At 35.8% G+C, this 17,197-nt stretch overlaps 1 protein-coding gene across 1 annotated transcript in view; it reads right to left on the bottom strand.

Moving 5' to 3' along the window:
- LOC139752087 (esterase E4-like) overlaps window positions 1-15,062 on the bottom strand; it is a 45,119-nt gene extending 30,057 nt beyond the window's left edge. The window contains exons 1-5 of the mRNA XM_071667951.1: window positions 15,058-15,062; window positions 13,796-13,916; window positions 13,209-13,632; window positions 10,180-10,321; window positions 7,066-7,262 (exon numbers count right to left, since the gene is read on the bottom strand). Coding sequence (XP_071524052.1) covers window positions 7,066-7,262; window positions 10,180-10,321; window positions 13,209-13,632; window positions 13,796-13,916; window positions 15,058-15,062 — 889 coding nt within the window. The remainder of the gene's footprint in view (window positions 1-7,065; window positions 7,263-10,179; window positions 10,322-13,208; window positions 13,633-13,795; window positions 13,917-15,057) is intronic.
- Window positions 15,063-17,197: the final 2,135 nt, after the last annotated feature.

Raw genomic sequence — 17,197 nt, 5'->3', positions numbered from 1 at the left:
AAAATACCCTGAACTATTTCCTTCAATTTTGGGGAAATTTCTGAGAAAAGTAGATTTCCTTTAAAAACTCATTATAAGAAGTATTTTTCATGTGGAATACAAATCTGGTGTTAAAATATCAATTGGCCATCTGTACGACATTCAATTAAGCTGTTAATCAAAGTCAAATTTATAATATTTTCTGATACTTTGCATCATATTTACTAGGAATTATTCGGTGAAAAAGAGCATTATGATATATTTTCCATGATTATTTCAAATAATGAAGTGTTTGAATATCTTATTTTTCAATTTTAAAACAAAATGTTTTTTGAGCTAAAAAAATACCCTGAACTGTTACCTTTAATTTTTGCCATTTTTCTCAAAAAAATAGATTTCGTATAAAAACTCGTTATAAGAAGAATTTTTCATTATGAATACAAATCTGGTGTTAAAATTTCATTTAGTCGTCTTTACGACAATCAATTAAGCTGTTAATTAGAATCAGCTTCAAAATGTTTTCTGATACTTTGCATCATATTTACTGGGTATGTATTGGCAACAAAGAGCATTTTCATATATTTTTCATGATTATTTCAAATATAGAAGCGTTTGAATATCTTATTTTTCAATTTTAAAACAAAAAGTTTTTTGAGCTAAAAAATACCCTGAACTATTACCTTCAATTTTGGGGAAATTTCTGAGAAAATTAGATTTCCTTTACAAACGGATTATAAGAATTATTTTCTCATGCTGAATACAAATCTGGTGTTAAAATATCATTTGGTCGTCTGTACGACATTCAATTAAGCTGTTAATCAAAGTCAAATTTATAATATTTTCTTATACTTTGCATCGTATTTACTGGGAATTATTCGGTGACTAAGAGCATTATGATATATTTTCCATGATTATTTCAAGTAAAGAAGTGTTGAACATCTTATTTTTCAATTTTAAAACAAAAAGTATTTTGAGCTAAAAAAAAAAATACCCTGAACTATTACCTTCAATTTTTACCATTTTTCTCAAAAAAAATAGATTTCCTTTAAAAACTCGTTATACGAAGCATATTTCATTATGAATACAAATCTGGTGTTAAAATTTCGTTTAGTTGTCTTTACGACATTCAATTAAGCTGTTAATTAGAGTCAATTTCAAATTGTTTTCTGATACTTTGCATCATATTTACTGGGTATGTATTGGCGACAAAGAGCATTTTCATATATTTTCCATGACTATTTCAAATATAGAAGCGTTTGAATATCTTATTTTTCAATTTTATTTCCTTTACAAACGCATTATAAGAATTATTTTTTCATGCTGAGTACAAATCTCGTGTTAAAATATCATTTGGTCGTCTGTACGACATTCAATTAAGCTGTTAATCAAAGTCAAATTTATAATATTTTCTTATACTTTGCATCGTATTTACTGGGAATTATTCGGTGACTAAGAGCATTATGATATATTTTCCATGATCATTTCAAGTAAAGAGGTGTTTGAATATCTTATTTTTCAATTTTAAAACAAAAAGGTTTTTGAGCTAAAAAATACCTTGAACCTTCAATTTTTGCCATTTTTCTTAAAAAAATAGATTTCCTTTAAAAACTCGTTATAAGAAGCATTTTTCATTATGAATACAAATCTGGTGTTAAAATTTCATTTAGTCGTCTTTACGACATTCAATTAAGCTGTTAATTAAAGTCAATTTCAAAATGTTTCTGATATTTTGCATCATATTTACTGGGTATCTATTGGCAACAAAGAGTATTTTCATATATTTTCCATGACTATTTCAAATATAGAAGTGTTTGAATATCTTATTTTTCAATTTTAAAACAAAAAGTTTTAACTATTATCTTTAATTTTGAGGAAACTTCTGAGAAAAATAGATTTCCTTTAAAAACTCATTATAAGAAGTATTTTTCATGCTGAATACAAATCTGGTGTTAAAATATCACTTGGTCATCTGTACGACATTCAATGAAGCTGTTAATCAAAGTCAAATTTATAATATTTTCTGATACTTTGCATCGTATTTACTGGGAATTATTTGGTGACTAAGAGCATTATGATATATTTTCCATGATTATTTCAAGTAAACAAGTGTTTGAATATCTTATCTTTCAATTCTAAAACAAATAGTTTTTTGAGCTAAAAAATACCCTGAACTATTACCTTCAATTTTTGCAATTTTTCTCAAAAAAATAGATTTCCTTAAAAAACTCATTATAAGATACATTTTTCATGCTGAATACAAATCTAGTACTAAAATAACTTTTAGTCCTCTTATTGACAGTCAATTAAGATGTTAAATGAATTCAATTTCAAAATATTTCTGTTCTTTTCCATCATATTTCCTGAGTGTGTATACGTAACAGAAAGCATTATGATATATTTTTTATGAATCTTTCAAGTATAGAAGTGTTTGAATATATAATGTTTCAATTTTGAAACACAAAGTTTTTTTGAGCTAAAAAATACCCTGAACTATTACCTTCAATTTTTGGGGAAATTTCTGAGAAAAATAGATTTCCTTTAAAAACACCTTATAAGAAGTATTTTTCATGCTGTATACAAATCTGGTGTTTAAATACCATTTGGTCATTTGTAAAACATTCAATTAAGCTGTTAATCAAAGTCAAATTTATAATATTTTCTGATACTTTGCATAGTATTTACTAGGAATTGTTCTGTGAAAAAGAGCATTATGATATATTTTCCATGATTATTTCAAATAAAGAAGTGTTTGAATATTTTATTTTTCAATTTAAAAAAAAAAGTTTTTTGAGCTTAAAAATACCCTGAACTATTACCTTCAATTTTTGCCATTTTTCTCAAAAAAATAGATTTCCTTGAAAAATTCATTATGAATATAAATCTGGTGTTAAAATATCGTTTAGTTGTCTTTACGCCACTCAATTAAGCTGTTAATTAGAGTCAATTTCAAAATGTTTTCTGATACTTTGCATCATATTTACTGGGTATGTATTGGCGACAAAAATCATTTTCATATATTTTCCATGATTATTTCAAATATAGAAACGTTTGAATATCTTATTTTTCAATTTTAAAACAAAAAGTTTTTTGAACTAAAAAATACCCTGAACAATTACCTTCAATTTTGGGGAAATTTCGAAGAAAAATAGATTTCCTTTAAAAACTCATTATAGGAAGTATTTTTCATGCTGAATACAAATCTGGTGTTAAAATATCACTTGGTCATCTGTACGACATTCAATTAAGCTGGTAATTAAAGTCAAATTTATAATATTTTCTGATACTTTGCATCATATTTACTGGGTATTATTCGGTTACTAAGAGCATTATGATATATTTTCCATGAATATTTCAAATAAAGAAGTGTTTGAATATCTTACCTTTCAATTTTAAAACAAAAGGTTTTTTGAGCTAAAATATTTTTCTCAAAAAAATAGATTTCCTTTAAGAACTCATTATAAGAAGTATTTCTCATCGTGAATACAAATCTGGTGTTAAAATATCATTTAGTCATCTTTATAACATTCAATTAAGCTGTTAATTAGAGTCAATTTCAGAATGTTTTCTGATACTTTGCATCATATTTACAGGGTATGTATTGGCGACAAAGAGCATTATCATATATTTTCCATGATAATTTCAGGTGTAGAAGTGTTTGAAAAAAAAGCAGCAGGTTTGGATGGCATTGCAGTGGAATTTATTAAAAAAGGGGGTGACTGTACTGTGGACTGATTGGTAAGGTTATTTAATGTATGTATGATTTATGGTGAGGTGCCTGAGGATTGGCAGAATGCTTGCATAGTGCCATTGTACAAAGGCAAAGGGGATAAGAGTGAGTGCTCAAATTACAGAGGTATAAGTTTGTTGAGTATTCCTGGTAAATTATATGGGAGGTTATTGATTGAAAGGGTGAAGGCATGTACAGAGCATCAGATTGGGGAAGAGCAGTGTGGTTTCAGAAGTGGTAGAGGATGTGTGGATCAGGTGTTTGTTTGAAGAATGTATGCGAGAAATACTTAGAAAAGCAAATGGATTTGTATGTAGCATTTATGGATCTGGAGAGGGCATATGATAGAGTTGATGGAGATGCTCTGTGGAAGTTATTAAGAATATATGGTGTGGGAGGCAAGTTGTTAGAAGCAGTGAAAAGTTTTTATCGAGGATGTAAGGCATGTGTACGTGTAGGAAGAGAGGAAAGTGATTGGTTCTCAGTGAATGTAGGCTTGCGGCAGGGGTGTGTGATGTCTCCATGGTTGTTTAATTTGTTTATGGATGGGGTTGTTAGGGAGGTGAATGCAAGAGTTTTGGAAAGAGGGGCAAGTATGCAGTCTGTTGTAGATGAGAGAGCTTGGGAAGTGAGTCAGTTGTTGTTCGCTGATGATACAGCGCTGGTGGCTGATTCATGTGAGAAACTGCAGAAGCTGGTGACTGAGTTTGGTAAAGTGTGTGAAAGAAGAAAGTTAAGAGTAAATGTGAATAAGAGCAAAGGTTATTAGGTACAGTAGGGTTGAGGGTCAAGTCAATTGGGAGTTAAGTTTGAATGGAGAAAAACTGGAGGAAGTGAAAAGTTTTAGATATCTGGGAGTGGATCTGGCAGCGGATGGAACCATGGAAGCAGAAGTGAATCATAGGGTAGGGGAGGGGGCAAAAATTCTGGGAGCCTTGAAGAATGTTTGGAAGTCGAGAACATTATCTCGGAAAGCAAAAATGGGTATGTTTGAAGGAATAGTGGTTCCAACAATGTTGTATGGTTGCGAGGCATGGGCTATGGATAGAGTTGTGCGCAGGAGGGTGGATGTGCTGGAAATGAGATGTTTGAGGACAATATGTGGTGTGAGGTGGTTTGATCGAGTAAGTAATGTAAGGGTGAGAGAGATGTGTGGAAATTAAAAGAGTGTGGTTGAGAGAGCAGAAGAGGGTGTTTTGAAATGGTTTGGTCATATGGAGAGAATGAGTGGTGAAAGATTGACCAAGAGGATATATGTGTCAGAGGTGGAGGGAACGAGGAGAAGTGGGAGACCAAATTGGAGGTGGAAAGATGGAGTGAAAAAGATTTTGAGTGATCGGGGCCTGAACATGCAGGAGGGTGAATGGCGTGCAAGGAATAGAGTGAACTGGAACGATGTGGTATACCGGGGTCGACGTGCTGTCAATGGATTGAACCAGGGCATGTGAAGCGTCTGGGGTAAACCATGCAAAGTGTGTGGGGCCTGGATGTGGAAAGGGAGCTGTGGTTTTGGTGCATTATTACATGACGGCTAGAGACTTGAGTGTGAACGAATGTGGCCTTTGGTGTTTTTCCTAGCACTACCTCGCACACATGAGGGGGGAGGGGGATGTTATTCCATGTATGGCGAGGTGGGGATGGGAACAAATGAAGGCAGACAGTATGAATTATGTACATGTGTATATATGTATATGTCTGTGTGTGTATATATATGTGTACATTGAGATGTATAGGTATGTATATTGTGCGTGTGTGGACATGTATGTATATACATGTGTATGTGGGCGGGTTGGGCCATTCTTTCGTCTGTTTCCTTGCGCTACCTCGCTAACGCGGGAGACAGCGACAAAGGAAAATAATAATAAAGAAAAGAAGTGTTTGAATATCTTATTTTTCAATTTTAAAACAAAAAGTTTTGGGGGGAATTTCTGAGAAAAATAGATTTCCTTTAAAGACTCACTATAAGTATTTTTCATGCCGAAAATAAATCTGATGTTGAAAAATCATTTAGTCATCTGTACGACATTCAATTAAGCTGTTAATCAAACTCAAATTCATAATATTTTCTGATACTTTGCATCATATTTACTGGATATCATTTGGTGACTAAGAGCATTATGATATATTTTCCATGATTATTTCAAGTAAAGAAGTGTTTGAATGTCTTATCTTTCAATTTCAAAACAAAAAGTTTTTTGAGCTAAAGAAATCTCCTGAACTATTACCTTTAATTTTGGGGAAGTTTCTGAGAAAAATAGATTTCCTTTAAAAACTCATTATAAAATGTATTATTCATGCTGAATACAAATCTGGTGTTAAAATATCATTTAGTTGTCTGCACGACATTCAATTAAGCTGTTAATCAAAGTCAAATTTATAATATTTTCTGATACTTTGCATCGTATTTACTGGGTATTATTTGGTGACTAAGAGCATTATGATATATTTTCCATGATTATTTCAAGTAAAGAAGTGTTTGAATATCTTATCTTTCAATTTTAAAACAAAATGTTTTTATTTCTATGAATCGGTAACTGCGAGCATTATGAGATATGTTAAATGATTATTTCATGTATAGAAGTGTCTAAATATCTTTCAATTTTGAAACAAAGAGTATTTTGAGTCAAAAAATCCCCTTCAATTTTTTGGTATTCGTCTCAGAAAAATAGATTTCCTTTAGAGACTCATTATAAGAAGTACTTTTCATGCTGAATACAAATCTGGTGTTAAATTAACATTTAGTCGTCTTTATGACATTCAATTAAGCCGTTAAATGAAGTCAATTTTAAAATGTTTTTTGCTCCTTTGCACTGTATTTACTGACTATGTATTGGGTATTGAAGATCATTATGATATATTTTCCATGATGTATAGAAGTGTTTGAATATCTTTGAATTTTGAAAGAAAAAGTTTTTGGAGCTAAAAAATTGTAATGTAGAAGCAGTAATGCAACTGATAGTAGCAAAATATTACTAAAGTTGAAAAGCAGGCGAGTATCTTTTTTATCTCACAAAACCAAACCGTTAAAAATGTCAATCGGGTAGCATATGTCAAAAAACAAACCTACTGAGTGGCGCCCCCCTTCAAGTGGCGCCCAGGGAACCTGCCCTACCTGCCATACCCTAGATACGCCACTGCCTAAGACACCATTAAATCTGTATGCACCACAGGATCTAGTAAAGATTTCTGAAAAGGAATAAATTTCAGATACTGATCTCAAATGAGACAAATGTCAAATGTTTATACTGAATCTCATGATGCAGGCAGATAAAATACTGACCTATGGCTGGGAATGAAGTGCTATACAAAACAGCATATCTAAACTATTTTTCTTTCCTTCTGCAAGGAAAAAAACTTACTTGGAAGTAAAGGTGTGTACACACTGAGGTAGAGGCAATCCTCATTACCAACCACCTGGTGAGTATCATAGTCATATTGTGGGCAGAAGTGGCGATGCTTGGTTGCATCCAGATGACCACCAGGCCAAGGTCCCTCCAGGTCCTCTGGGTCTGCCCATCTCAGCCTGCCTACTGGAGCCTGTGCAAATGGGATGCCTCTGTGGATGGATACAATGGTAAGTGTTAGGTTCAAAACTGCCACAGTCCTTCTATATCATATAATAAGAAATTGTAATACAAAGTAAATACAGACCTGTGGATGGAAACAATGTACTCAAATGTTGAATTCACTTTCCATGCAGGCTAGCATTATCTCTAATCAAGCAGCTGATCACATATACAAAATCAAAAGTCCAGATAACAGAATTCCAGAAGCTTTGGAAAATCAGAAATCTTAAAAAGGCAAATTTTCTTATTCTATTCAGAGTTTTACTATTTCTACTCAATTTCTGGTATTGCAACAATGCATATAATAATGTGTGTAAAAAAAATTGCACCAGAAGTATGGTGTTATAAGAGCATGATAACCATAACCAAATGTAATGCTCAGCAAGTTCTTATTCCTGTAAATAAACTCAGATATCCGGCAACATGCACGACCCAAACTTCCTGGATTTGTGATGCTGTCCTTATACATATCAATCAATAACAAGGAGTCCGTAGCTCAGGGATGCATGGCAGAGACACCACACATCAGAACAATTTCATGTCACTAAAAATAAGCTGTGAACCAATTTTTTATAGAAGTATGCCATCCACAGATTAGTTATTACAGAACAAATATATTGGTGTTACCTACATAATGGTGTTCTGCAAATTCTGGAAAAGGAACTTTTTAAGAGTACTTCAAAAAGGAAAACTCAAAATAGTGAGTGACCCATACAGAATGAAGGTTTGAAGTCTCAAGAAAGAGTGGGTCTCTAAAACTTTATCACCCAGACAACAGAGTATTGCAGTATAAACAGGGACAGATTTTTCTTTCTCAGGAAAATATAGTAATTGAGTACTAAAATCTATAACTTACAGGAAATCATCCAAGTATATGGGTGCATTTCCTGGATCTTACCCATATTTTCCCTTATCTAAATCTGCAGGTTTTTATGGGTTCATATGTATCACCATAACATCATCTATATTCCCCATGGCCTCCTCCAAAGAAAGAGTCCTGATTTTACTTGACCCTCTTTCCAGAGGCACCATCAGAAATCAAGGCTGCATTACTTCCAGTAACAAGAAATGTTGACTACTTTAGAATGATAAGCTTCCGACAAGGCTTTACCCAGTGATATACACTCCATAAACTTCACTTCATGCAGAAATAGTCCAGTAAGACATGCATTATCATATGCTAGTTTTATGATCTACACACTCATAGAGGAATGAAAAACTGTAGCAAATCATGTATCACTTGAAGCCACATACTCTAACATACCCAAAAGCTGCTGTTTGGTACACCAACACCCTGCTGAGCCTGAGAGATGGAGGAGTTGGATTTTTTTACTTAAAATCACACCAATTAACAGCAACAAGATGAAAGAAAAAAGGATAAAACACTAAAAATATGCATTTTTATCACTAAATTATATAAAAAAATAGTACAGAATGTATTGAGCTTCATGAAAAGTATCTTTGAAAAAAATTCATCAATACTCTATCTATAACACCTATTCCATCCTGGAACTCCCTCAAGGGGTGGCTACAGCAACAGTCTCTGTAACTAGTGAACTCCAGTGCCACTTCTTAGCTTTTATGCCTCATCCTTAACAGGCCACTGGCAGAGAGCAACTCTGGCACAGTGTCTGCAGAGGGTTCTACCTAATGTTCATCCTAACTACTTCTACCTAACATGTTCATCTAATGTTCCAACCTACTTCTTCTACCTAATGCTTCTGCCTACTGTTCCGAACATGGTATTACTACCAAATGTTTCTACCTAATGCTCCTGCCTACTTCTATCTATTGTTCCCACCATTTTACCAAAAGTTAGGGCTAACACATGGTGCTCACCACTGGAAAATCTAGACAGGAAGAATGAGTCGTTTGAGTACTAGTACTAGTCCTTGGCTGCTACAAACTACTACCTTTGCTCTTTGAAGTAAAATGGACTAGTGGTAATACACAGTCATTGAAATATGTCAAAGTAATAGCCTAAACACTCCAGATTGTTAATTCTTTTTTACTTTAAACCCTTATAAAATACCCAAAAAGTCATACCACAAATCTTATATATGCATAGTGTAAAGTATCCAAGGCCAGTCGTACAGTACAATGGGCCCGGGAGCAAGAACTGATTTGGGGCCCTCTGCTAAAAGGTACATGAAATTGTATATATATATATATATATATATATATATATATATATATATATATATATATATATATATATATATATATATATAATATATATTCAGTCGTCTGTTCTTAACACTACCTTGCTGACGTGGGAAATGGCGAATAGTATGAAAAAAAAAAAAAAAAAAAAAAAATATATATATATATATATATATATATATATATATATATATATATATATACATATATATATATATATATATATATATATATATATATATATATATATATATATAATTTTTTTTTCTTTTTTTGCAGGGAATACGTAGGAAGTATTCTTTCTCCCCTATCCCCAGGGATATATATATATATATATATATATATATATATATATATATATATATATATATATATATATATATATATGCAGCCTAATTAATCTGGGTTCATGGCAAATGAAATTAATTATATCAGCTCCCCTTTCACTGGAATTTGGGGCCCCCTTCAATCAGACCCAGGTACATTGTTCCCTCTGTACCTCCCTGATGCTTCTGGCATCTTTTAATGACATCTTTGCTGAGATTTCATTAACATGAATGAAATATGGCCACATAAGGCCTAATATTAGTTTTCAAAGACCTCTGCAACCCTATAGATCAGTAATGATGCCTCAAGATATTCTTACATAACATAAACTGATCCAACCAAGGCCTTATCAGAGATGGAAGAAGTACTAACCAGGAGTTTACCTGAAGGCGAAGAACGGCCCAACAAATTTCTTACCTGAAGGCAAAGAATGGCCTGCTGGTGGGCTGCTCGGTGAACTCCTGAGTGCCTGTAATGACGCCTAAGTTTGTAGGCAAGTCGACTCGTTGAAGGTCGGCTGTCCGCTCCTCTGCCCCTGGACCTTTTAGCCCTCCTTGTCCTGCCCGTAGTAGTAATAGGGCCACCAAAAATCACAAGAATTAAGAAGTAAGCGAAAGGATCGCATGCATCAGAGTAATGTTTCGAAATGTTTGTTTTTGTCTCATACACTTGCTTCGAAGTTCGAATTTCATTGCGTTTACAATTTTTTTAAAGGTGTATCATTATACTTCCTAAGACATGTTCATAAGAACACTTCATGTGTATTATTACAAACCTCGCAGCTTAACATGACTTTGTACATTCACTAATATTTTCAACCTTTCCTAGGAATAATGTCTCCGAAATCAGCTGTAAACTAATTCCTGCAGCCTATTCGGTCTCTGACCATAACGAAATAGTGTTCATACGACATGATGGTAAAACTTTACAATATTTACTCTTGCAAGAAGACACTCTGGAAAAATGCATGGTGTTTTGGGTTCATTTACGTTAGTGGCAAGGCAAATACATCAACGATATCGACGAAACTCATCAAGGTAAGCTTATTTCCACCTGCAGCGACGAGAGTCATTCGGATAGCGAACGTAAAGTTGCAACCACCATCCCAAATATCTTTAATACATTCCTCAGGTGTTGAATATGGTTATCAGACAACATTCATACTCTGTATGTATATGCCCTTTTTCCCAGTCTGGATCTCTTCCTAGAAGTATACTGTAACCCATACTCTTGCGCCAGACTGATGTGGGTATAAATGATATGGGCAGGGCGAGAGATAAGTGATTATTAGTGCCTATGCACCTGGCTATAAGAAAGATAATGTTTTGGGAGCAGCTAAGTAAATGTGTCGGCAGTTTTGATACAAGTGATCAACTATTAGTGATGGGCGATTTAAATGCGAAAGTAATTAAGGTGGTAGGTGAAGGTATAAATAACTATGAGCCATAGGTACCCGACGTTATTAATAAGAGTGGTGACACTTCATGGAGTTCTGTGCAGAAAAAGGACATGATTGGGAGTGCCTAGTTTAAAAGGGGAGCATACATAATCATACGTGGGTGAGTAGGAAAGATTTTAAGAAGGCACTGCTGGATTAAATACTAATTACCTGGTGGAGGTAAAGGTAAAGATATGTAAGGTTTTCGGAAAAGAGGAAATTATACTCTGGGGTAGTGAAAGTACTTGCCTGAGCTTAGAAAAGAGACGTGTGTGAAGAAATGTCAAGAAAGAATGAGTGTGGAATGGCAAAAGCTGAGTACAAGAATCATGGGGAGTGAGTGAGGAAGAAGAGATATATAGGGAAGTGGTGCTAGCAAGTGTGTGGGATGCGCGAGGCAGGTGGACAGTTGAGGAAGGGAAGTGAGAGACGGGATGACGAAGTAAAGTTGCTGGTGAAAGAAAACTTCCTTATTCTCCCTGAAATTTATAGACTCACTCATCCCGACTCTCATTTGCCTTCTTTTTCAACCCCTGTACCTTCCTAGTATACTTCATGCTGTTTTTCTCTAGTACATCATCCAATCATTTTTGCACTCCTACCTGTAAGCAACGCGGATACACGTTTCTTTTTCACTCGTACCTTAACTTCATCCCACTATACAGCCCTTTCTCCTGCCTACACACCCCTTCATGTATACACTTTTATCGCCGATACAAGTACTGCTTCCCTAAATACCCTCAGTTCCTCATCTTTCTTATTTTCATTCGCTGTCTCCTTTTGCAATCATAAATTCAATATTCCATTGCCATAATACGTCTCTCTTTCAAGCTGTTACTTTCACTACCCTCTTTTTCTCACATATATTTCCTCTTGTCGAAAAGCCTCTACAGGACTTAACTCTCGCCTCCACTAGGTAATGATCCAACATCCCACTAGCTGCCCCTCTCAACACATTCACATCCAAGAGTCTTTTTCACACACCTATCAATGAGTACGTAATTGAGTAATGACTGTTTACCATCTTTCCTGCTCCACGTATACTTGTATATGTCCTTGTTTCCAAACCAGATATTCCTAATCAACAGTCTATCGGCACACAGTTACACAAGCTTTTCACTGTCTCCATTCACATCACTGAATACCTCATAACTCCCAATTGCACCATCAGCTGCCACACTACCCATTTGCTCATTTAAATCCATCATCAATAGCCGACCTCTAACATTAAGACTGCTAATATATTGTCACCGTCATATCCACAGCTAAGCGCCACAGACCTTTCTGTGGTCCCCTAGACCATTTCAATAAACCCTGGTTCTACCTACTGACAGCACGTCGCCCGCCCCCCTTCACCATTGCGCCATTACACTCTGTTCCCATGCACGCCTAATACCTTCTTGAATGCTTAGGCCTGATAGTTCAAAGCCAATTGAGTAACCAGATGAAAAACAAAATGATGGCTTATTACTAAGATGCCACAACAGAACATGAAAACAGTTTCGTTCATGAATTGTATAAAATCTATGACCAAATTACTGATCAGTTAACTTTACAGGAGTCGCCAAAATACTTTTATTTACAGTAAAATACGCTTAAGGGATCGAAACGTAAAAAGCCATAATATTTACATGTAATTGGTAAAAAATACCGATTAAAATGAAATATGTTAACGGAAAAGACAATGATATATGGAAGTTAATCATGATAAATAATTTGCTACATTTCAAGCAGTAACAATTCTTCAGATATTTGTTAGTGAATGATTAAGTAATGTTAATATTGATCAACCTACATTAAATTTAGAGTACCATTTATTGATTCAGGGAATTTTACAGTATATGTGACTAACTAAAAATCTATTGCTGTACTTGACTGTTTAAAATATTTGTGATAATAAAAGACTTTTGTCTAAATATTTGTGATAATGAAAGACTTTTGTCTAAATATCTGTGATAATAAAAGACTTTTGTCTCAATATTTGTGATGATAAAAGACTTTTATTTACCGGTAAGGATCCTGGAAGCGCGTGGTGGCGAGGTTAGGTGATGATGCAGGTGGATGTCCGAACCTCTGTTGTCTTCACCCTCACTCTCTCTTTGGATGTCCCCCAGGCTTCGGCACCAACAACCAAGGTAAGACTGAGGACTGTGATGAGCATAAGTATGAAATTTCCTTCTCGGGCTCCCCGTTGGCCAGTTCCTGGTCGGAGGTGCATGGGGAATGAATATTGGCCTACCGTCCCAGGGCCACCTCTGTGGCGCCAAACCATGAAAATCATCCTTTTCTTTCCAAAGGTTCTCTAAACTCTGTCTTTTCTTAGCGAGCCTTTGATTCGTATTACGGTCTAATGTGAGGGGAATACTTGAAATATTCGGTTTTATCGAGCAATTCTTGTATAAGTTTGGAATTTGTCGAATGCAACGTTCGTTCTAAAAGTGCGCCAGTTCATTTTCATACCTGAAACTCCTAGGTTGATTTTCTGGCATTTATCATGGAGATTAGAAATGTCACCAAAAGCTGCATCCTAAGCTGCGACAAAATATATATATAGGTTATGTGATGCAACAGGAACGCGAACCCTTGGGTGGCTACACAAGTTGCTCGCAGTGCAGCTCCAACTGATTGTGATAACTGGAGCCACTTGGCGTGACACTCAGTCGAGGATTGTTGGAAGAAGAGTGAGGGAGCCAGAGCCTCGAAACCACACTTGCCCCTGGAATAAGATTGTCGCTTCAGAGCCAGTGCTCGTACTGATTCTGGCCTGAAATATCGAGAACGTTCCCGCCACCCGCGCCATACCAGTTACTAACTTCCATTTTCTTTCATTTGTTTTACAGAACGCACTATTTACCACTGGACGTACCGTTGATGACTGAATAATCTAGCTTTGCCTAGGAGAAATGAATATTGTATTTGTAATTGATTGATAGATTAGTTCAGGATGAGAGGAATTATAATAGGTAAACAGTCAACTTAGCCCCTATAGTACGTAAACCTCCAGGTTGCAAGGTATGGTGGCTGATGGGGGTCACGTCCCTCGGTCTTCGTATTTAAGTGATCTACACTGTTGCTTTATATTCTTGCATGGCTTCTGTATCTTGGGATATGAAAAGTGTTTAATACAACACCTTGGAAAGTTGAATGGAAAGCATTAGCTCCATTCAAGTTTGCGCCTCGCAGTCAGCAGTCTAATGAAATTGTTGAACGTAAGGATAGCTTGGGATCTGGTATTTGATAAAGTTAACTCAAATAGTAATAGATTGCATATAAATAATACTGCGGTGGTACAAACCTATAAACAGACATGGAGGGAACAGGTGATGTCGAACGATCAATAACAAATTACCGGTAAAGTTAATGGTCCCTGACTAGGTCACTGCAGACGAGTCATTTACCAGTTAATCCAGAGGTTATAGTATACCTGAGTATTATATATTGTTACCTGTGATTGAATGAAAAAAACGACCAAGAATAGGACGACAATCTATTGAAACAAGTGGTTGACATTTTCTAGTTCTTCAGTGGGGTAACGCCCTTATAGCGAAAGGTTTGGGGGTGGTTGTCATTACATGGAATTGAAATCATCCATGGTTATAAAAGAATTCATTAATAATTACAGTAGCTGCGTTGTATTTTGTGAATTTTAATCGTACATATAGATTTATTGGGGCTTACCGCCGGGGTCAAGTAAGACCGCCAACGTCAAGTTAAAACCACCAATCGAAAAAATTTCTCAACACCTCTTTCGGTTTGAGATGATTCTAAGAACATGAACACTCTCTCTCCATATATGGGCCTTGTGTATGCTCTCCACTGTCACTGTATGTATGTCACTTTGTGCTCTCCACTCTCACCCCATGTTGGGCCTTGTGTGTTCCACTTCAAATGTGTTACAGCATATTTGTTACACTGCAAAACTGGTAAGAACAGTAGCGGTGGTTTATGCTGTTTGCCAGTAACGTATTTCACAGCAAAACTATAACTTGTTTAAGTCAAATTTAGTTAGAATTCCATTTTTCAATAAGATGTAATAGATTGTGACACGAAGCATCATAGTTACAAAAACGTACGTCAACAAGGTTTAGAATATGAAGTTGAGTGTCGTGTTTTTATTAATATTTTTAGAAATAAAGACCAAATCCTCCATGATACCGACTTGGGAAATCATGACAGTAGGCTTAATAGCTGCCTATTGTTAATAATCAATATTCTGTAGGCCTGCATTTCATAAGACTCAACCTAAATAAATAAAACTACTGTAGGCTGCGACTAACGTAATGTAAGTACACACACACACACACACACACACACACACAGATGTAATATATATATATATATATATATATATATATATATATATATATATATATATATATATATATATATATATATATATATATATATATTCCTATGAGTCCAAGGGGAAAATGAAACACGATAAGTTCCCCGTGGACTCATAGGAATATCTTGATTACGTGCAAAATTGTGATCCTTTCCAATTTGTTTATGGATGGGGTTGTTAGGGAGGTAAATGCAAGAGTTTTGGAAAGAGGGGCAAGTATGAAGTCTGTTGTGGATGAGAGAGCTTGGGAAGTGAGTCAGTTGTTGTTCGCTGATGATACAGCGCTGGTGGCTGATTCATGTGAGAAACTGCAGAAGCTGGTGACTGAGTTTGGTAAAGTGTGTGAAAGAAGAAAGTTAAGAGTAAATGTGAATAAGAGCAAGGTTATTAGGTACAGTAGGGTTGAGGGTCAAGTCAATTGGGAGGTAAGTTTGAATGAAGAAAAACTGGAGGAAGTAAAGTGTTTTAGATATCTGGGAGTGGATCTGGCAGCGGATGGAACCATGGAAGCGGAAGTGAATCATAGGGTGGGGAGGGGGCGAAAATCCTGCGAGCCTTAAAGAATGTTTGGAAGTCGAGAACATTAACTCGGAAAGCAAAAATGGGTATGTTTGAAGGAATAGTGGTTCCAACAATGTTGTATGGTTGCGAGGCGTGGGCTATGGATAGAGTTGTGCGCAGGAGGGTGGATGTGCTGGAAATGAGATGTTTGAGGACAATGTGTGGTGTGAGGTGGTTTGATCGAGTAAGTAATGTAAGGGTAAGAGAGGTGTGTGGAAATAAAAAGAGCGTGGTTGAGAGAGCAGAAGAGGGTGTTTTGAAATGGTTTGGGCACATGGAGATAATGAATGAGGAAAGATTGACCAAGAGGATATATGTGTCGGAGGTGGAGGGAACGAAGAGAAGTGGGAGACCAAATTGGAGGTGGAAAGATGGAGTGAAAAAGATTTTGAGTGATCGGGGCCTGAACATGCAGGAGGGTGAAAGGCGGGCAAGGAATAGAGTGAATTGGATCGATGTGGTATACCGGGGTTGACGTGCTGTCAGTGGATTGAATCAGGGCTTGTGAAGCGTCTGGGGTAAACCATGGAAAGTTGTGTGGGGCCTGGATGTGGAAAGGGAGCTGTGGTTTCGGGCATTATTGCATGACAGCTAGAGACTGAGTGCGAACGAATGGGGCCTTTGTTGTCTTTTCCTAGCGCTACCTCGCACACATGAGGGGGGAGGGGGATGGTACTCCAAGTGTGGCGAGGTGGCGATGGGAATTAATAAAGGCAGACAGTGTGAATTGTGTGCATGGGTATATATGTATGTGTCTGTGTGTGTATATATATGTGTACATTGAGATGTACAGGTATGTATATTTGCGTGTGTGGACGTGTATGTATATACATGTGTATGGGGGTGGGTTGGGCCATTTCTTTCGTCTGTTTCCTTGCGCTACCTCGCAAATGCGGGAGACAGCGACAAAGCAAAATAAGAAAAAAAGAATAATGATATATATATATGTGTGAGTGTGTGTGTGTGTGTGTGTGTGTGTGTGTGTGTGTGTGTGTATGTACGCTGTAGGACTACCATATATATTTTAGCACTCATATAAGGCTGAGAGACTTTATCGAGATCGAAAAGTTATCAGTCTACTTTTATGAGGT

Source organism: Panulirus ornatus, chromosome 2 (assembly GCF_036320965.1).
Source record: "Panulirus ornatus isolate Po-2019 chromosome 2, ASM3632096v1, whole genome shotgun sequence".
NCBI classification, from domain to species: Eukaryota; Metazoa; Arthropoda; class Malacostraca; order Decapoda; family Palinuridae; genus Panulirus; species Panulirus ornatus.
The sequence above is the reverse complement of the archived record's forward strand: the minus strand, read 5'-3'. Positions and strand labels throughout refer to the sequence as shown.